General features: G+C 44.1%; 1 protein-coding gene across 1 annotated transcript; it reads right to left on the minus strand.

The window, feature by feature from the left end:
- Window positions 1–24: 24 nt before the first annotated feature.
- On the minus strand, window positions 25–21,176 carry LOC132807379 (gastrula zinc finger protein XlCGF26.1-like). The gene is made up of 4 exons (XM_060821600.1): window positions 20,985–21,176; window positions 13,206–13,651; window positions 2,129–2,659; window positions 25–226 (listed from the first exon to the last, which is right to left on the minus strand). Exons 1-4 carry the CDS (start codon window positions 21,174–21,176, stop codon window positions 25–27), a joined length of 1,371 nt encoding a protein of 456 aa, XP_060677583.1.
- Window positions 21,177–22,549: the final 1,373 nt, after the last annotated feature.

Genomic DNA, 22,549 nt, shown 5'->3' on the forward strand with positions numbered 1-22,549 from the left:
GGCCTAATTTCAGTTTCTGTGGTGTCACAGTTTCTCGTCGGCCCTTTCATTTCTTGGTCCAGAAAAAGTTAGTGTTGACTCATGAAGTTGGGGGAAGTTCTGGAGTTTACAGGTGCACACCACGCTCCTCCCGGAATAACGATTCTTCCTGAGATACTGGCAGTTCTTGAGATCCCTGGATATCGCTGAATACAAATCGATGTGTCTGGAAGTCTCTGCTGCTTCCCTGGAACAGAAGGATTATGAGGAGAAAATTCAGAAATCCGAAGAGCAAAGAGACTTGGGACTTCTAGTCCAGGATTCTCTCAAGGTAAACTTACAGGTTGAGTCAGTAGTGAGGAAAGCAAATGCAACAATGGCATTTATTTTGACAGGACTTGAATATAAAAGCAGGGATGTACTTCTGAGGGTCTAAAAGGTTCCGGTCAGGCCACAATTGGAGTACTGTACGCAGTTTTGGGCCCCATATCTCAGAAAGGATGTACAGGCCCTGGAACATATTCAGAGGAGGTTGATGAGAAAGGTCCCAGGATTAAAAAGCTTAACATATGAAGAACATCTGAGGACTCTGGGTCTATACTCAATGGAGTTTAGAAGATGACAAGGGAACTAATTGAAACCTACAGAATACTGAACAGCTTAGACAGAGTGGATGTTGGGAAAATGTTTCCATTGGTCGGAGAAACTAGGACCCGAGGGCTCAGCCTTCAAGTAAAGGGAAGACCTTTTAGAACGGAGATAAGGAGAACTTCTTCAGACAGAGAGTGGTGTATCTATAGAATTCACTGTCCCAGAAGGTTGTGGAGGCCAGATCACGGAATACATTTAAGATGGGAATAACTAGGTTCTCGAGTATCAAGAGGATCAAAGGTTACGGGGAGAATGGGGTTGAGAAACTTATCAGCCGTGATTGAATGGTGGAGCAGACTCAATGGACTGAATGGCATCATTTCTGCTCCTATAGTCTTATGATATGGTGATGTGTGGAGGGGTGAGGATGGGGGAAAAGAGATAAAGAGGGGAATACAATTAAGGTGAAGCTGGATACAGATACATAGGAAGTACAAGAATTGTATTGATTGGCTGGATGGGGGTGGCACGGTGGCTCAATCATTAGCACTGATGCCTCACAGCGCCAGGGAAACTGGTTCGATTTCAGTCTCAGGCGACTGTCTGTGTGGAGTTTGGAAATTCTCCGTGTCGATATGGGTTTCCTCCGGTTTCCTCTCTCAATCCAAATGTGTAGGTTAGGGTGGAGTGGCTATGCTAAATTACCCACTGCCCAGGAATTGCAGGTTAAGTTGGATTGTCCGTGCTTAAATTGCCCCACAGTGTTCAGGAATTGAAAGTTAGGTACGTTAGTAAGGGGTAAATGTCGAGTAATAGGGATAGGGAAATGGGTCTGTGTGGATTATTCTTTGGATTTTTGGTGTTGGGCCAGATAGTCTGTTAGATAGTCAGAGGCTTTCCCCCTCCCCAGGGTGGAAAAGTCAACTACAAGAGGGTACAGGTTTAAGGCGAGAGGGGGACAGTCTGAGGGAGAATTGAAAGGGAAGATTTTTCACACAGTTGGATGCTGGATGCCTGGAATGCATTGCCATTGGATGTAGTGAAAAGAGGCACCTTAGCAACACTTAAGGTATATTTGGATAGACACGTGAATGGGAGGTGAATACAGGGACAGGAACCACACATCGGCAATAAATATTAGGTCTAAGTTATGATTAAGAATTGGCACAGGCTTGGATGGGTAGGGGGTAAAGTGAACTTTCAAAAACAGGGGATACCTGTATGTGGATGAAGGGGTGGGTGGAGGCTCAGGTGTAGCATAAACACTGACAGAGGCCAATTGGATCGACTGTGCTGGAGACTCAATGGGACAGAGACAAATGTATCTATTTCAGATCTAACTGCACTTCAGCCGCTTCTGTGGACTGTTCCGTAGGGAAGGTGCAATCCCAGGATCAGAGAGCATCAGCCCCCATTGGAAGTAAAATGGGTGAGAGAGCAACCAGTCAGCATAAAGGAACCCCTTATCCCTCCTACTTCACCCACTAAACAGGGTTCAAGATGCGACTCTCAGCAGCAGTAACAGCAGAATCCAACCCTAATTCCTGCGCAATCTCACTTGTGAAGTTGCTGGTGTCTCCACAAGTTGCACGACTGGGTGAAGCCCTTCCCACACACTGGACAGGTGAACGGCTGCTCCTTGGTGTGGATGCGCTGGTGTTTGCGCAGGGTGGAGGAATCACAGAAATCATTGCACCACACGGGACAGGTGAACGGCTTCTCCCCAGTGTGGACGTGGAAGCCGAGCAGCAGGTGATACGAACGGGTGTAGCCCTTCCCGCACACGGAGCAGGAAAATGGTTTCTCCCCGGTGTGCATCCGTTGGTGCGGCAGCAGGTGGTGTGACTGAGTGAAACCCTGCCCACACACGGGGCAGATGAACGGGTTCTTGCTGCTGTGGACTTGCTGGGGGGCCAGGAGGTGGTGTAACTGAGTGGAGCCTTTCCTGCACTGAGTACAGGTGAATAGCCGCTGCCCGACGTGTAAACGCCAATGAATCTCCAGCGCAGATAGCGAAGGGAAACCATTCCCACACTCCCCACATTTCCACGGTTTCTCCATGGTGCAGGTGCCCTCGTCTGTCTCTGACCTTAACAATCAGTGAAAACTCGCTCACACTTATAGCATGTGCGTGGTGTTACTGGTGAATCCTCTGATAATTGGAACACACTCATTCAGTCTGTAAAGCTTGTTCCAGTCACTACTCTGGTGTGTGGGTATGTGAGACTAAGTTTCCTGTCACTCTGACGTTTAAAACCTAACTAAGCAGACAAACCTTCACCTCTTTGTTTTCAAGGCCATCAATATCCACGTCCTCATGAATCAAGTGACTGTCAGACTTTGATGTGATGTTCGGTCTGAGATTTCTGCTGCCAAATTCTTCTCTTGTAATATTTCTGTGAAGTGATTGCAAAGGTTATCACAGTCAGTCCATGACAGAAAATCTGAAAGTAATTCTAGTTACTGTGGAACATTCTCTCCTCTCTTAATCCCAAAGATCTTTGTGGAGATCTATATGTAACTGTAAATCAACAGGGTTATGGAGTAGACTGCATACCTCCACAAAGAGTTCACATGGACTCAAGTTGCTGAATGGACCTCTGCAGTGCAGTATTGACACACTTACTGAAGATCTACAATATGTTGCAGTACGATATTACAAGCCCAGAAACAACTGCAAATCAGACAAGGTCTTTTCAGAAGTTGGACCATGAATTTCTGAAGCTGCTGCTACTCTTCTTCTCTCTCTCTGAATGAAGATTGATCTTCACCCAAACTGCAACTTGCTTCCTCTGTCCAAATATTTGTGAACACAGCCCTGTTTTTGATGGATGGCATGTTTCCTGATCACCACAATTAAAGGAGTGTCTTCCCCTTGATGTGCAAAGGGACAGTCAGTCAGGGCAGGACAGGGTCACATCTTGTGTTATGTGAAATCTGTGACAGCTGCAACAATTCATCCCAACTCCTGTACTCTGTGCTCTGACTAATGAAAGCAAACATGCCAAAAGACTTCCTCACCGCCCTGTCTACCCATGACTCCACTTTCCAGGAGCTATGAACCTGCATCCCTACATCTCTTGGTTTGAAATCCTGCATATGAAACAGATTTGGTGCTTATTGGTATGTGTTATTATTTGGTGCTTATCTCGACTCTAATTTGCTATTTTATACTGAATGCCATGACTGATGAAGGCCACAGTGCCAAAAACTTTCTACCTGTGACTCCACTTTCAGAGAACTGTGAACCTCTACTCCAAGATCCCTCTGTTCCACTACACTCCTTAAAGTCCTACCATTCACCATGAAATTCCTGCCTTGATTTGACGATACAAAATATAAGACCTCACACTTATCTATATTAAACTCCATTTGCCATTAACCTTAAACCTATGCCCTCTAATTTTGGACTCCCCCACCCAAGGGAAAAGACCTTGCCTATTTACCCTACCCATGCCTCTCATGATTTTATAAACATCTTTAAAGTCACCCCTCAGCCTCCAAAGCTCCAGGGAAAATAGCCCCAATCTATTCAGCCTCTTCCTGTAGCTCAAACCCTCCAGCCCTGGCAGCATCCTTGTAAATGTTTTCTGAACCCTTTCAAATTTCATAACACCCTTCCTGTATCAGAAAGCACAGAATTGCATGCAGTATTGCAACAATGATGGAACCAATGTCCTTGCTGAAGAAGATTTTAAAAACAACATTTATAACTACAAGGAAATCAATTTGGTTGTGCATGACTTTCCCATAGCAGTTTGTTTTAGCTGTCCTTCATTAACCTATGCTTTATAATATATAAGAAAATATTTTGAGGGATGGGATTGTTGCTCGCATGTCCAACATTTGCTCACCATCCTTCATGGCCTTTGGACCGAGCAATTGGCTACATGCTTGAAGGCAGTTGAGAGTCAACCACATTGTAGTAGGTCTGGAGTCACATGATGTGTGAATGGTAGATTTCCCTCCCTAAAAGAACACTTTCACAACAATCAGTAATGATTGGACAAAAGCAACAGTTCTGGCAGTATCTATGAGGAGACGACAGTGTTACTGTTTTGAGTCCGGTGGCCCTTCAAAATTAGGCTGGATTCAAAACATTAACTGTTTTCTTTCCACAGATGCTGCCAGACCTGCTGCATTTTCCCAGCAATTGTTGCTGATCTCCAACATCTGCAATTCATTTCTTAGCCAATAATGGTTTCCTTGTTGCCAGTACTGAGACAAACTCTCACTTCCAGATCTTTTTATTCATTGAAAATAAAGTCCACTAGCATCCATGATGGGATTTTAATTTTTGTTCTCTGAAGACCGAGATCTCTGGGCTACTTAACCAGTATCACTAGATCACAATCTTCCCTTCACTGACAGTGACATTGACAATCTTATCCTGAATATTTTTCTTTTTTCATTCATGGAACGTAACACTTTGTCTCCCAAAAAAACCAAGTGCCAATTCAGAGGGCAGTTAAGAGTCAATCACATGACTTTGGATCAAGAGTGACACATTTACCAAACTGGGAAAGGACAGAAGATTTCCTTCCTTAAAAAAAAGATTATTAGTGAATAAGATCGGTACTTATGACAATTGATAAGATCACCAAAGCAGCTTTATATTCCAGATACATAAATTGATTTCAAATTGCATCGCGGCCATAGCAGCATCATTTTGAATCTCCAGATGTTAAATCCAGTAACAATGCCCAAATGCCACCAACTCCCTACAAGCTCTAGGCTTCCCAACACTGACTGGTCTGTAATTGCCAGTTGTATCCTTTTCCTCATTACTATTTACTATTCAGTTCAGCCCATTGAGTTGACTCTGCCATTTATTCAGATCACAATTTTCTGGTAAACATTTACTCCACTTTTCTGCCATTGTCCCATAATCCTCAATTCGCTTACTGATTTAAAAAAAAACTATCTCAGCCTTGAATGCACATAACAACCCAGGCTCAACAGCCGTTTGTAGTATCAAGTTCCACAGATTTACTGCCCTCAGGAGAAATTCCTATCTGTCCTAAACATGCAATCTCGTATTTGGAGGTTACTTCCTCTGGTCCCACACTCACCCACTTTTCCACGTCTCGCCTGTCAAGTCTCCTCAGAATCTTGTACGTGACAATAATGTTACCTCTAATTCTTCTAACTTCTAATAAGCACAGGCCCAACCTATTCAGTTCTCCTCATAAGACATACTTTCCATCCCTGATATCATCATGGTCAACCATCTCTGGACTGCCTCCAATGCCAATATATCTTTCCTCAGGTAAAGTGCCCTAAACTGTTCATAGTATTCACTTGTGGCCTGACTAGGGCCTTACATAGGTTCACTATAACCTTCCTACGTTTATACTCAATTGAAAAGGCCAACCTCCCATTTGCCTCCCCATTACTTACTGAAATTGGATGAAGAGATTCGTGGATGTGATTCCAAATCCCTCGATTCTAAAGTTTTCTCCATTTAATATTCAGTTCTTCACCTCCTGACAAACGGCATGACCTCATTTTCCCATCTGCCAAGCTTTCGTTCATTTGCTTAACCTGTCTATATCCCTCTCCAGATATCTAATGTCATCCTCACCACCTGCTTTCACATCAACTGTCTCTTCTGCAAAAGTACATTCACTTTACTTCTCCAAGTAATTTGTATACATATTGTAAATAATGTTGGCCCCAGCGCTGATCCCTGTGGTACACCACAAGTTACAAGTTGCCATCCTGAACATGCCCCTTACCACAACTGTGGTAGTTAGCCAATCCTTTATCCATGCTAACATTCAGCCTCCAACACCCTGGGCTCTTTGCTTACCATTTCATGAGATGTGAATATCATTGGCTGTGCCAACAACTCTTTCCAAACTGACCTTGAAAAGGTGGTGCTGAGCTGCCTCTTAAATTGCTTCACAAACATGGTGTGGTCTGCAACAATGTTCAGGAGTGAGTTCCAGCATTTTGATCATTAACAAAGAAGCAATGCGATATATCTTGCAGTCGGAATCCTGTGCTGGCACTTACCTGCTCTTGGTGGTTGACGTCATGGCTTGGAAGATGCTTTTGAAGAACCACCACTCATGCAATCAAGCCAGACTGACAGATTGTGGCCTCAGACTCTGCCATTTGATTTTCCTCATCAATCTACATTCTTTCCAGCCGTGTTTCAGTCTCAAACTGCCTTCTGTTACGGCTTAAAGGTAAGAATACACAAGATAATCAATCATATTTTGGGTTGTATAAATCTTAGCCTGAGAGAATTATTTTCTTAGGCTTGAATTAAACTGGGTGACTGCATGAAATGGTTTGTTGGTCAGACTTGAATCATCATGCTCAAGGAGACAGTGCCAATAATATCATTAAACTCCTTCTTTTGTTAAAAAAGGACAAGCTGTTGATTTATTTTTACACCGTACTGGTATTCACACCTGCACATTCAATGTCAAACTCAGACATCATAAACGAAATTACACCATTAATTTGATTTACAACAATCCAACAGATTAATTAATAATACAGTCAATACCAAGTCTCATTAATATGATATTAAATTTGACCAAATAAAATGTAAAATTGAGATGAGAGATAACAAATGGGGGAAGGGCAGAAGGTAAGAAATGCAGCATCATAGAAGGTGTTCCTCCAGGGAGTGTATTTTACCAACTACAACTGCTCAATATAAACAAACACTCTGACATGATCCTCCGGTTTTAATGTAAACCATACCCCCATACAGTAGGTACCATTTAAATAAGTTAATAGATACAAGCCTTGAGTAAATCCAGCCTCCAGCCGGACCCCCGCTTCTTGGAGCTCGGACCTTCCTCCAGCTCCGGGGGTTTGTTGAGCTCCTGGGTTCCGGCCGCCGCCGAAGAAGCCGTGGGCGCCGGCTCTCTCTCCTCCACCGCCGACAGTTTTAATTTGTTTTCCCGTTCACCCGGTAACCGTCACCTCTTGTTTGAAAAGTTCCGACTTTAATGTGAAATGTATTTTAAAGGTATTTTCTGAGGTAAACGATGCCTGTCTGCCCCCCTCCCTCCGTCAGAAACCGCAGCCTCGCGCCGCCATCTGTGTTTTTCTTCTTTCCGTCTCCGCGCCCCATCCAATCAGAGTGCACCTTACTCCAGCTGACCAATGGCGACCGGCTCTGGTTGTTACTGACAGAGTTTGTGTCCAATTGCCAATTGGGGATAAAAAAGGCGGGAGTCACAATTCTTTCTCTCTGTGACTGCACATCTCATTCCTTTTGCCTGTCTCTTCCGCAGGGGAGGGGGAATCCCAAACTAGAGGGCACAGGTTTAGGGTGAGGGGGGAAAAATTTAAAAGTAATCCAAGGATTTAAAAAAGTGTGAAAGTTAATGCGCCTCAAGAAAAGCCCCCTCTTACGACCTGAACAAAATAGATTGTTCACAGCCTTTTTCCTGACGAAACAAGAAGGATGTTGTGAAACTTAAAAGAGTTCAGAAATTATTTATAAGAATGTTGCTAGGGTTGGAGGGTTTGAGCTCCAGGGAGAGGCTGAATTGGCTGGGGCTATTTTCCCTGGAGCATTGAAGGCTGAGGGGTGACCTTATGGAGGTTTAAAAGATCACAACAGGTGACATATGAGAAAAAGATAAAGTGTTCCCTGGGGCGGGGGAGTCCAGTACAAGAGGGCATTGGTTTTTGGGTGAAAAGGGAAAGTTTTAAAACGGCCCCAAGGGGCAACGTTTTCATCTATAGGTTGGTGTGTGAACTGAATGAGCTGCCAGGGAAAAATGGTGGAGGCTGGTACAAATACAACATTTAAAAGGCATCTTTTAAATAGGAAGGTACATGAATAGGAAGTTTTAGAGGGATATGGACAAAGTGCTGGCAAATGGGACGAGATTAATTAAGGCTATCTGGTCGGCCCATACCGAAGGATTGTTTTTTGTGCTCTACAACTCAATGGTTCTATTTCCACACAGCCAGAACCAATTTCAAAAGGCTAGGAATAGGCCATTCGCCCCTTACACATTGTCCTCAACTGTGGCCTAACTGAGCATATTTCAATTCTTAGTGCTATGTAATGAGCCAGACTTTATTAAAAATCTTAAAGCTAATGAACACTTAGGAGGCAGCGATTATAATATGGGAGAGATCAGTGTGCAGTTTGAAAGAGAGAAGGCAAAATTAGATGTAATGGTGTTACAGTTAAATAAAAGGCAATAAGAGAGGAACTGTCAAAAATTGACTGCAAGCAGAGCCTAGTGGGGAAGACAGTAGAGCAACAATGGCAGGAATTTCTGGGTGTAATTGAGGACGCAGTACAGAGGTTCATCCCCAAAAAAGAAAGATTATCAGGCGGGGGGAAGAAGACTGCCATAGCTGACAAAGGAAGTCAGGAAATGTATCAACAAAAAAGAGAGCCTATAAAGTGGCCAAGACCACTGGGAAATCAGAAGCTTGGGAAGACTACAAAAACAAACAGAAGATGACAAAGAGAGAAATAAGGAAGGAGAGGATCAAATATGAAGGTAAGCGGACCAGTTACGTTAGAAATGATAGTAAAAGGTTTTTGTAATACATAAGAAACAAACAAGAGGCAAAAGTAGAAATTGGGCTGCTCCAAATTGATGCAGGAAGATTAGTGATGGAAGATAAGAAAATAGCTGAAGAACTTAACAAATACTTTGTGTCAGTTTTCACAGTGGAAGACATGAGTAACATCCTAACAATTAAGGAGAGTTAAGGGGCAGAGTTGAGTATGGTAGCCATTACAAAAAAGAAAGTGCTAGAAAAGTTAATAGGTCTAAAAATTGAGAAATCTCTTGGCCCTGATGGCTACAGCCTAGCGTTCTGAGGGAGGTGGTTGAAGAATTAGCAGAGGTGTTGGTTGTAATTGTTCAAAACTCACTGGAGTCAGGGAAAGTCCCAGATGATTGGAAAATCACTGTTGTAAGTCATTTGTTCAAAACAGGATCAAGACAAAAGCTGGAAAATTATACACCGATTAGCCTAACCTCAATTGTAGATAAAATTCTAAAATCTATCATTAAGGCTGAGATTTCTAAATTCTTGGAAGTGCATGGTTGGATTAAAATAAGTCAGCATGGATTTAGTAAGGGGAGGTCGTGCCTGACAAACTTGAAGAGTTAACAAGTAGGTTAGACTTGGGAAACCCAGAGGATGTCGTCTACCTAGATTTCCAAAAGGCCTTTGATAAGGTGCCTCATAGGAGGCTGCAGAGTAAAGTGAGGATCCATGGTATTTGAGTTGAGCTACTGGCATGGATTGAGGATAGGCTGCCCGAGAGAAGGCAGAGAGTTAGGATAAAAGGTTTTTTTTACGGAATGGCAGCTGGTGACAAGTGGTGTCCTGCAGGGCTCAGTGTTGGGGCTGCAGCTGTTCACTTTATATATTAATGATCTGGATAAAGGGACTGGGGGCATTCCCACGAAGTTCGTTGATGATACAAAGTTAGGCAGACAGACAGGCAGGTAGTTCTGAGGAGGTGGGGAGGCTGCAGAAAGATTTGAGTAAAAAGTGAGGTCTGCAGATGCTGGAGATCAGAGCTGAAAATGTGCTGCTGGCCAAAGCACAGCAGGTCAGGCAGCATCCAAGGAACAGGAAATTCGACCTTTCGGGCACACGCCAAAGGGCTTGTGCCCGAAACGTCAAATTCCTGTTCCTTGGATGCTGCCTGACCAGCTGCAGAAAGATTTGGACAGTTTAGGAGTGTGGTCCAGGAAATAGCTGATGAAATTCAGTGTAAGCAAATGTGAGGTCTTACACTTTGGAAAAAAAAGAGTACAGCATGGACTATTTTCTAAACAGTGAGAAAATTCATAAAGCCAAAGTACAAAGGGATCTGGGACTGGTAGTCCAGGATTCTCTAAAGGTTGACTTGCGGGTTGAGTCCGTGCTTAAGAAAGCAAATATAATGTTGTCATTTATCTCAGGAGAGTTGGAACGTAAAAGCAGCTATGTGCTACTGAGACTTTATAAAGCTCTGATTAGGCTCCATTTAGAATACTGTGTCCAAGTTTGGGCCCCACACCTCAGTAAGGACATAGTGGCACTGGACCATGTCCAGCGGAGATTCACGCGATGATCACTGGTATCATAGGCCTAACAGACGATGAATAGCTGAGGATCCTGGAATTATATTCATTACAGTTTAGAAGGTTGAGGGGAGATATAATAGAAACTTACAAGATAGTGCATGGCTTAAAAAGCATGGATGCTGGTAAGTTTTTTCCATTAGGCAGGGATGCTTGGACCCATGGGCACAGCCTGATAATTAGAGGGGCTCCATTTAGAATGGAAATGAGGGGACATTTCTTCAGCCAGAGAATGGTGGGGCTGTGGAATTCATTGCCATGGAGCGCAGTGGAGACCAGGACATTAAGTGTCTTCAAGACAGAGATTGATAAATTCTTGGTATCGCAAGGAATTAAGAGCTATGGGGAGAGTATGGGTAAGTGGAGTTGAAATGCCCATCAGCCAGGATTAAATGGCAGAGTGGACTTATGACCTTACTTTCACTCCTATGTCTTGTGGTCTTAAGGAAGAACTCTTTGCTATTCACTTTACCTCCGATCCTAATGATTTTATAAATCTTAGTAAGGTCACCCCTCAACCCTCTACACTCCAATGAAGACAGTCCCAATCTTTCCTTATAACTCAAATCCTTCAGTCTTGGCAACATCCTGGTAAATCTTTACGGAACCCTCTCTATTACAGAGCCACCAAAACTGCACTCAGTACCCAGAAAGTGGCCTCACCAACATCCTGTACAACCTCAACATGATGTCCCAACTTCTATACTCAATGGGGTGGACAGTGAAGGCAATGGTGCGAAACGCCTTCTTTACCACCTGTCTACCAGGGATGCAACTTTCAAAGAACTATATACCTGAACCCCCTACTCTCCCCCCCCCCCCCGCCAAATTGTCTCTGTTCTACAACACAATTCAGGGACTTACCATTAACTGTACATAGCAATGCTGAAAATTTCTGCATTCTTCGCCTGAAGCCCACTGAAGACGTTACCTAGTAGGTAACGAAACATCTGGAAATTAACCTTGCAGCTCAGCAAGCAAACCTACATCCAAAACCTCAACCTGACCTACAAATCTTCTCAAAACTCATTATGTCCAGCCCTTCCTTGTTTAGCAAAATGCAACCTCTCACTTTTATTCATACCTCTCACACACACACACACACACACCCCACAACACACTCACAGGCTTAAACTCCATCACACCCACACTTCACTGTTTTGCACATACTCACATACACATACACACACACACACACAAAACTCTATGAAGTGAATTTGTCTTGGCAGAATTATATTTGCAGATACTTTCAATTTTACTCAAAAAGCACACAATCTGCAGGCAGTCAATCCATGCAATATTTTATAAATTCCTACTTTGGAAATAGAACCAGTCTGTCAGTATTCCAATCTTGAATCAGACTCGAACCTCACATCTTTAATGCAATGTCTGAGCTGAGATGTCACTTTATTTTATAATATAGTAAGTCATCTCGAGAATGTGACTTTAAAGATGTTCTGGGATTTATATATTAATGAATGAAAACCCGCAACCCATTCTAAAAGATGAGAGACATAACAACAACCTAGGTTTGTTCAATATATCCTATCAGTCGCATGACACTGTGATCTTTTGCTATACAATCGGTGTATTATTCCCTGGTCCACAGTTACCCGATGAAGGAGCAGCACTCTGAAATCTAGTGCTTCCAAATAAACCTGTTGGATAATAACCTGGTGTTGTGTGATTTTTAACTTTATCTACCCCAGTCCAACACCAGCACCTCCACACCGTTTCCAGTGAACGCAGCCCACATCTCCCACTGCTGCCAGTAAACTATACAATGCTGATGAAACGGTGCAGTACCTGCACTTCTGAAAAATTTACAACTTCTAACGATACTAGCTACTCATTCACTGCTCCATCTGATACATGACATTGGAAACTTAGTGCAGGAGGCTGAAATGAAATGAGCAGCTTTAAAACAAAAACCTCTTGGAGCACAAAACCTTCAATGAGAGTCTGATAGGTTCAGGTAACCTTTATTGTGACCCAACGTTGTTACAGCTTCAGACTTCCCCCACCCCCCCAACCCCAGCGAAAAGGTGTAGAAAAAGTAGCTGTTTTTTGAAATAGCACCCCCACCCTACGCTACCTCAGTGGTCACCACTGAGTTGTCAGTTTGTAATTGGATCCTTGGTACAGCCTTAACTGTAGGAAGTATTGCCACACTCAGCAATTTCAACCCATACCCTGTAAACAAGTAAGTCTTTCCCCACTCAATGACCGGTGGTAGCGGTGGGCAATGAAGAGTCAACCATGCTGTTGTGGGTCTGGAGTTACGTGTAGGCCAGACCGGGTAAAGGATGCAGCTGGGACGACTGAGTGAATCCTTCCCCATAACAGCAGTTTCCTTCCCTAAAAAGGGATGTGAGTGAATCAGATGGGTGACGTCTCCCAAACAATTATTTCTTCATTAGGTGCTGAACTCCAGATTTCTGACTGAAATCCAATTCTACCATCTGCCACGGCGGGATTCAAGCCTGGCATTCCCCGGAACTGGGTTGATAGTCCAGTCAATAAGGCAATTGGCTATCCCTCCTTTAATCCCCCTGCGATGGCACATGAACTCGCTGGTGCCTCCGCAGATGGGAAGCGCGGGTAAAGCCCTTCTCACACTGAGAGCAGGTGAACTGCCTCTCCCCAGTGTGCACCTGTCGGTGGGCCAGCAGGATGGAGGAATTGCTGAAGGCCTTCTCACACTCAGTGCAGAAGAACGGCCTCTCTCTGGTGTGCCCCTGCCTGTGGGCCAGCAGGGTGGAGGCCTGGGTAAAGCCCTTTCCACACTCGAGGCAGCTGAAGGGCCTCTCCCCTGTGTGGACCCGCTGGTGCCTCACCAGGTCAGAGGAATTGCTGAAGACCTTCTCGCATTCGGGGCAGCTGAAGGGCCTCTCCCTGGTATGGACCCGCTGGTGCCTCACCAGGTCGGAGGCATAGCTGAAGCCCTTTCCATACTCGGGGCAGGTGAATGGCCTCTCCCCAGTATGACTGCGCCGATGAGTCTCCAGAAGATAGAAGGGACACGGAAGCCTTCTCCGCAGTCACCACACTTCCACGGTTTCTGGGATCCATTGGGTTTCTCCATGGCCGAAGCTTCAGCTGCACACAAAACATGTAAAGCCCCTCCCTGTCGTGAATTCCTCTTTCCAGGCCGTATATCTGTTTCTTGTTCCACAATCAGTGCGCTGCAACAGTAGGGTCTCTCATCCAGCCCCACTGATGCTGAAGACGTGCTCCAACAGGAACCAAAAGGCTTTGCTCCTTCTCACAGAATCACAGTCAAAAATTGTTGCAGTCCTGATGGATTGAGTGACTGTCGGACATTGATGTCGAAGTGAGGACTGCAGAAGCTGGAGAGTCAAAGTTGAACAGTGCGGCGCTGGAAAAGTACAACAGGTCCGGCAGCATCCGAGGAGCAGGAATGTTGATATTTCGGGCATCAGCCCTTCATCTGTTGCTTTGTGAAAAGAGATTACAAAATTCATGACTGTCAGTGCAAGGTAAAAAATTCAGAACAAGCAATTCTACTTTCTGCAGAATATTCTTTTCTTTTTTTATTCCACACTGAAAATTTAAAGCATGATCCCACTCTCTCTCTCTCTTTCTCTCCCCCTCTGTTCTCACACCACGCTAACTAATTCTCCTGAAGGTGTTGATTCAGGATCTTCCGGGGTAGAACAGCAAAAATTTCAAGACTGACATCTCTCTGAATTTTGGATAACTCCACTGCTGAGAGTGAGCAGGTCTGATTTTGGGAAGCGCAAAAAATAGTGTCAGTTCAGGGTGAACCTGTAATGCAGGTTCTTGAGGAACAACCAGACATGAAGTGGTTAACATCCCTGGAAAAGGGAAAGCAAAATGAGACATCAAAGGCATTAACACCGACACCAGGGAGAAACTGAACATACAGATGTGGCAAGCCAGAGTCAGAGACATACAGCATATGGAAACAGTCCAACTCGTCGAGGCCAACCAGATATTCTAAATTAATCTAGACCCATTTGACAGCACTTGGCCCATATCCCTCTAAACCCTTCCATTTTATATTTCCATCCAGATGCCTTTCAAATGTCATAATTGTACAGGCATCCACCATTTCCTTTGGCAGCTCATTCCTAACGCGCACCACTCTCTTAATGAAAGAGTGAATTTAGCACAGTGAATCCATCTTACCCATAGTGCCCAGGGGTATGTTGGTTAAGTTAGCACGGCCAATCCATGCTAACCTGCACATCCCTGGGCACTATGGGTAAGTTATACCAGCCAATCCACCCTAACCTGCACATCCCTCGATGATATGGGTAACTGAACACTGCCAATCCACCTGAATCTGTGCAAAACAGAACACTATGGGTCATTTAACATGGCGAATCCACCCCAACCTGGACAAAGTTACATATAACACAATACCAGGTTACAGTCCAACAAGTTTATTTCAAAGCACCAGCTTTCGGAGTGCTGCGTCTTATTCAGTTGGTTGTGGAGTACAAGATCATAAGGCACAGAATTTATGGAAAAACATTTGATGTGCTGCTACTGAATGATATATTGAACAAACCTGGATTGTTAAGTCTTTCATCTTTTAGAATGGGTTGCAGGTATCAATAATATGCAAGTCCCAGAACTTCCTGTCAGGCTCCTTCCCGAGATAACTTAAGGTTTTATAAGAAAAGGTGACATCTCAGCTCAGATAATGCATGAAAGGAGTGAGGTCAGAGTCTGAGTCAGCCCGCTTCGATTTGCAATGTGGAATTTACAAAATATTACATGTATTGGCTGCCAGCATTGACTGCCAGCACATTGTATAACTCTAAATGCACAGTCATAGAGATGCACAGCATGGAAACAGACCCTTCAGTCCAACTCATTCATGCCGACCAGATATCCCAACCCAATCCAGTCCCACCTGCCAGCAACTTGCCCATATCCCTCCAAACTCTTCCTATTCATTTGCCCATCCAGATAGCTTCCACCACTTCCTCTGGCAGCTCATGCCATACACATACCACCCCCTGAGTGAAGAAGTTGCCTCTTAGGTCCCTTTCACCCTAAACCTAGACTTTGTCCATTTATCCTATCCATGCCCCTCATGATTTTATAAATCTGTGTAAGGTCACCCCTTAGTATATGACGTTCCAGGGAAAACAGCCCTAGCCTATTCAACCTCTCCCTATAGCTCAAAACTTCCAATCCTAGCAACATCCTTGTAAATCTTTTCTGAACCCTTACAAGTTTCACAACATCTTTCCGATAGGAAGGAGAGCATAATTGCAAGTAATATTCCAACAGTGGCCTAACCAATGTCCTGTGCAGCCGCGACATGACCTCCCAATTCCTGTACTCAATACTCTGACCATTAAAGGAAAGCAGACCAAATGCCTTCTTCACTATCCTATCTACCTGCGACTCCACTTTCAAGGAGCTATGAAACTGCACTCCAAGGCCTCTTTGTTCAGCAACACTCTCTAGGACCTTACCATTAAGCGTATAAGTACTGCTAAGATTTGCTTTCCCAAAATGCAGCACCTCCCATTTATCTGAATTAAACTCCATCTGTCACTTCTCAGCCCATGCACTCCACTGATCACAGGCCTCCTATCTGAAAAACAACCCTCCACCACCACCTTCTACCTTTGAGCCAGTTCTGTATCTAAATGGCAAGTTCTCCCTGTATTCATGAAATCTAACCTTGCTCACCAGTCTCCCATGGGGAACCTTGTCAAACATCTTACTGAAGTCCATATAGATCTACCTCTCTGCCCTCATCAGTTCTCTTCATTAGTTCTTCAAAAAAACTCATTCAAGTTTGTGAGACATGATTTCCCACACATAAATGTTGACTATCCCTAATCAGTCCTTGCCTTTCCAATACATGTACATCTTGTCCCTCTGTTGGATTCCCTCCAACAACTTGCCCACCATCAACGTCAGGCTCACTGGTCTATAATACCGTGGCTTGTCTTTACCACCTTTAACAGTGGCACCACGTTTATCAACCTCCAGTCTTCTGACACCTCAGCTGTGACTATCAATGATACAAGTATCTCAGCAAGAGGCCCAGCAATCACTTCTCTAGCTTCCCACAGAGTTCTAGGGTACACTTGATCAGGTCCTGGGGATTTATCCACTTTTATTCATTTCAAAACACCCAGCACTTGCTCCTCTGTAATATGGATATTTTTCAAGATGTCACCATCTATTTCCCTACGTCCTTTTCCACAGTAAACTCTGATGCAAAATACCCGTTTAGTATCTCCCCCATCTCCAGCGGTTCCACACAAAGGCACCTTGCTGATCTTTGAGGGGCCCTATTCTCTCCCTACTTATTCTTTTGTCCTTAATGTATTTGTAAAGACCCTTTGGATTCTCCTTAACTTTAGTTGCCAAAGCTCTCTCATGTTCCCCTGTTATCCCCTTAAGAGAGAAATCAGAAGTATATTCCTGCTGCCTTTATACTGTAAAGCTTCACTCGATCTATCCTGTCTATAACCTGACATATGCTTCCTTCATTTTCTGAACCAAAACCCTCAATTTCTCCAGTCACCAGCATTCCCTATATCTACCAGTCTTTCCTTTCACCCTAACAAGAATATACTTTCTCTGGACTTTAGTTATCACAGTTCTGAAGGCTTCCCATTTTCCAGCCGTCCCTTTACTTGCAAACATTGGCTCACAAACAGCTTTTGAAAGTTCTTGCCTAATACCGTCAAATTTGACCTTCCTCCAATTTAGAATTTTTGAGCAAAATAGAATGTATCTGCAAATACAAATTCATCCCCATGGAGAGTGTGGGTCTATGTGTGTAATAGAGAAACCCTGTTTCCATGCTGTATATCTATATGTCTATTTGATAACAGATGCTTTATTTCTGTTGGTGCAAGTATTGTTGTAAATCATAGCTGGGTACTAATAGTTAGATGTAAGCACTATCAGAATCCTGGGAGACCCCTACTTCAGATTTACTTGGACTAGTTGACAGTCTGGGAAATTATGGATTGGGTCTCGATTGACTAAATGTTTTATTTTTCCTGAATGTGTAAAAGGGGGCGTTAAAGCAGAAATCCAACAGAGCTGAGAACAGACCAACATCTTACTCTGTGGGAACAGGGAGATCAACAGAGGACAGAAATCCGGACCTGAAATTCAAGCTGACACCAGACTACCCTGTGATCAGTGTTTTGATGAGCAGCATCAACCCTCTACCTTTACTGAGCTTCCCATTTGACTACCCCTCGATATTCAGGATCCAGTCCTTGCCATCCTGAAGCCATGTCCCTATAAGGAGTCTCAGATCATAATTATTCTCTTCAATGTGTGCAGTCAATTCATTCACTTCTGCTACAATGCAGCTCATGTTCAGTTTTTGTGATCTTCTGAATCCAGTTTTGATTGCTGGTATATTTACTCTCCTTGTCCCTTTCTATTATTCTGTTGTTCATTTCCACATCACGACATTGCTCACTAGCCTTGATTTGAATTGGCCAGGCAGTTCCTCCTCATCTCTGTCCTAAGTCTACTTCCCCTAATCTTGGGGCCTAGTCTCATCAGAAATGACTGGATAGAGTGGTGTTTCATCCCCACAGTGCAATGAATTCCCACTTTCCACCAAATCCCAGATGTACTCACTCACTCCAGTTGCTGTCTCACAAATGAAAGATTTCATTGTAACTTCTTCTGCTCTCAGTAAGGGCAAAACATCTTGGAAAGCTGCTCTGAAAGTCCAGTCTTCATAACAACACTTCTGCTTTCACTGAAGACAATTAAAGTCATACAGTACAGAAACAGGCCCTTTGGCCCAACCCATCCGTGCCAACTATATATCACAAACTAATCTAGTCCCATTTGACTCATCCCTCTAAATCCTTCCTATTCAAGTATCCATCCAGTGGCTTTTAAATGTTGTCATTGTACCAGCCTCCACACTTCCTCTGGCAGTTCATTCCATACACGCTCCACCCTCTGTCTGAAAATATGTTGCCCTTCAGCTCCTTTCCCTACTCACCTTAAACTTCTGGCCCTTTAGTTGTGGACTCCCCTACCATGGAGAAAAGACCTTGGTATTCACCCTATCTATGCCCCCTATATAAACTTCTTTAAAAAGGTTACCACTCAGCCTCTGATGCTCCAAAGAAAATATCTCCCTGGCCTATTCAGCCTCTTCCTGCAGCTCAAACCCTCCAAATCTGGCAACAGCCTTCTAAATATTTTCTGACACCTCTCAAAGTTTCATAACACCTTTCCTACATCAGAGAGACCAGTATTCCAAAAGTGGCCTAACCAATGTCCTGTACAGCCGCAAAATGATCTCCCAGTTCCTATACTGAATGCTCTGACCAATAAAGGAAAGCATACCAAAAACTTGTTCACTATACTGTCTATGTAAGACTCCACCTTCAAGGAACTATGAACCTGCACTCCAAGGTCTCTTTGTTCTGCGACACTCCCCTTAACTGTGTCAGTCCTGCCTGGATTGCTGGACCAAAATGCAACATCTCACATTTCTCTGAATTAAACCCCATCTGCCACTCCTTGGCCCATCCGATCAATTCTAATTTATGCTAAACTCTCTTTCCTCCCTTATTCTCTGGAAGCTGAAAATCTCTGTTCCACATACTCTCCCTCCATTCTCTCATTGCTGAACCTAATCCCTGCTGTACCTCATCCTGAAGGGTCTGTTTCATGCTGATTAACAGGCCCACACTCAGGGGGATCTAATGGAAACATACAGAATACTGAATGGCCTGGACAGAGTAGACTTTCAGAGGATGTTTCCATTGGTAGGAGAGACTAGGACCTGAGGGCACAGCCTTCGAGTAAAGAGAAGGTGTTTTAGAACGCAGATAAGGAGATACTTCTTCAGTGAAAGAGTGGTGAATCTATGGAATTCATTTCTACAGAAGGTTGTAGAGGCCAGGTCACTGAGGATATTTAAGACTGAGGTAGATAGGTTCCTGAGTATCATGGGGATGGAGAGTTTCACGGAGAGCGTGGGAGAATGGGGTTGAGAAACCCATAAGCCACGATTGAATGGTATGAACAGACCTGAATGGGCTGAATGAATGGCCTATTTTCTGCTCCTGTGTCTTATGGTCTCTTGCTATCCTGACCATAGGGAGAGAATTGGGAGCAGGAGTTGGCCATTTGATCTTTCAAGCCTGCACAAGCATTGAACAGATCATAACTGAATATGGATCTACTTACATCTAGGTGAATAGGCTGGAACTTTTTCACTGGAACATAGGAGGTTGAGAGGTGACCTTATTGAGATTTATAAAATCACAGGGGCATAGATGAGGTCAATATCAGGTGTTGAATCAAGAATAGGGAGCTATCTTTTTAAGTGTTAAAAGAGAGGAAAAAAATTTTAAAAAGACATGAGGAGCACATTTTTCATTTAAGCGACTGGAGTGTGTGTCAAATGAATGTCCAGAGGAAGTAGTGAATGCAGGTACAGTAACAACATTTAAAATAAATTTGAATAAGTGCACAAATAGAAAAGTTTCAGAAGGATATGGGCCAAACATTGGCAAGTGGGACTAATTTAGTTTGTGAATATAGTCAGCATGGACTAGTTGGACTGAAGGATCTGTTTCTATGCTGTATGACTCTGTAACTGTTCTATACTGGTCTTAAAACCAATTTCTTGCCTTCCCCCAAAACCATCCACTTCTTTGTTCATCAAAGTCAAATGAACTCAGCCTTGAATGCATTCAATGACCGGCCTAACTGCTGAAAGACATCCACACTTCTGAACTCAATTCCTCTTGCTAATATATCACTTGCTTTGCTCATTGCTTGCTGCACCTGTCTGACAACTGGCAGTAACTGGTTTCGAAGGACGCCGAGGCCCCTTTGTCCATCCACACATCTTTCCTGATGAAAAGCTCGTGCCCGAAACGTCGACTCTCCTCCTCCTCAGTTGCTGCCTGACCTGCTGTGGTTTGCCAGCGCCACACTTTTCAACTCTGATCTCCAGCATCTCACTTTCGCCACATCTCAACATATCACTACATAAGCCGCCTCCAATGCCTCCTTTCTGCTTTTTTTGTACATACATCAAAGGCGATACCTTCAAATTGTGGCACTGCGTTTGCAAAGTGAGACACAGACCTGGATCAACTTTTCCAGAGTCTGTCCCCTCCCTCGATTCACTCTTTCCTTTCAGTTGCTATAAATCAATAATTGAACCCCAGTATGAAAAGAAAATGGAAAACATGGTGACAAAAACACTATTATACTCACAAATTTTAGACAGAGGAAGGAATTTATAGTCTGGGGTGAGGTTTAATCTTCATTCAGTGACAAAAGAGTAGCATCAGCGGCTTCAGAGCTCACAGTCCAACTTCCGCATTTCGACAACGGCCGACTCTGATTGGCAGGAGGACCAGACTGCTTCGGATCTTCCAAGTTTCTCCATTGGTCCATGGAAAGGAGCTCGTGCGCCTTTTCTGCGGACACCCAGGAGTATGTGCAGTACTTTGCTGACACCGGCAGACATGCGCAGTGCTTCCTGACACCGCCGAGCATGCTCAGTATGCTCTGTCACGATGCTGGTGTTACTGACAAATTTTAGAGTTAAAAATCACAAAACACCTGGTTATAGACCAACAGGCTTATTTGGAAGCATGAGCTTTTGGAGCGCTGCTCCTTCATCAGGCGGTTGTGGAGTATAACATGGGAACACAGAATTTATGATCTTTACTCCACGACCGCCTGATGAAGGAGCGGCGCTCCGAAAGCTAAGTGCTTCCAAACAAGCCTATTGGACTGTAACCTGGTGTTGTGTGATTTATAACTTTGTACACCATAGTCCAACACGGACACCTCCAGATCATGACAAATTTTAAGTGTCCAACTGCGAATACGAGAGAAAAATGCCAATGCCATTTTTTTTCCCGAAATGTTTTTTTCCCCTGTGCATTTTGTCTGGCTGCTCAACGTTCCTGCCTTTACCTCAGGGTAGAGGTATTCCAAAACTAGAGGGTATAGGTTTAGGGTGAGGAGAAAAGATTTGAAGAGATTCAAAAGACTCGGCGTAGAACATTCACCCCCTACAGGGCGAAAGTGAGGACTGCAGATGCTGGAGATTCGGGTCGAGAGTGTGGAGCTGGAAAAGCACAGCAGGTCAGGCAGCGTGCGAGGAGCAGGAGAATCGACGTTTCCGGCAAAACCTTCATCAGGAAATAGCTATGTGGAATTGCAGAGCTGCTGCATAATCGAATGGATCTGGATGGGATGCTGTTGAGAAGGTCGGTGTGAATGGCCATTAGGGATGACATGATTCCACTGCCTTAGCCACGTGTATATTGAGAAATGATTGCCCCAAATCTGCTGTGGGAGGAGTGGGTTCCCGTTCGTGGGACACTGATACCAGCTCTGGGGAAGGTAGGATTGTGCTGTCTCTCTCTTCACACTCTGCCCCCCACCGTCCATTTTCTCCCCGCCCACTGCCTCCTGCCCATTCTCTCTCCTCACATTGCACCCCCATTCTCTCCCCATAACCCTCTGAACCCTAGTCCTTCTCAACCTCTGTCCCGCTCTCCATTTCTCTCCTTTCTCCATCCCCACCAGCGCCCCTCCCGGTCCTTTCTGGTGCCTCAGCCCTCTTTGATCGCTGTATCAAGCCCTTTTAAGGAGAGAGAGAGAGAATGGGTGGTGACGATTCTACCTAGGAAACAGGGTATGCGAGAAATGGCTGATTTTTAAAATTGAGAATAGCTAAAATCATATATTCAGAACGTTGTTAAAGTCTGGAAGAATGTTCTTTTAAAAAAAAACAAGCTGTAGAAATCTTTCTGAAACTTGCATTGATATATGCACAGTTAGGCCACAACCAAGGACAGGCTGTAAGAGTGAATGAGTGAATAAAAGACAAGTCCCACCTCGCCCATGAGGAGAAA

This window comes from Hemiscyllium ocellatum (genome assembly GCF_020745735.1).
Source record: "Hemiscyllium ocellatum isolate sHemOce1 chromosome 27 unlocalized genomic scaffold, sHemOce1.pat.X.cur. SUPER_27_unloc_16, whole genome shotgun sequence".
NCBI lineage: Eukaryota > Metazoa > Chordata > Chondrichthyes > Orectolobiformes > Hemiscylliidae > Hemiscyllium > Hemiscyllium ocellatum.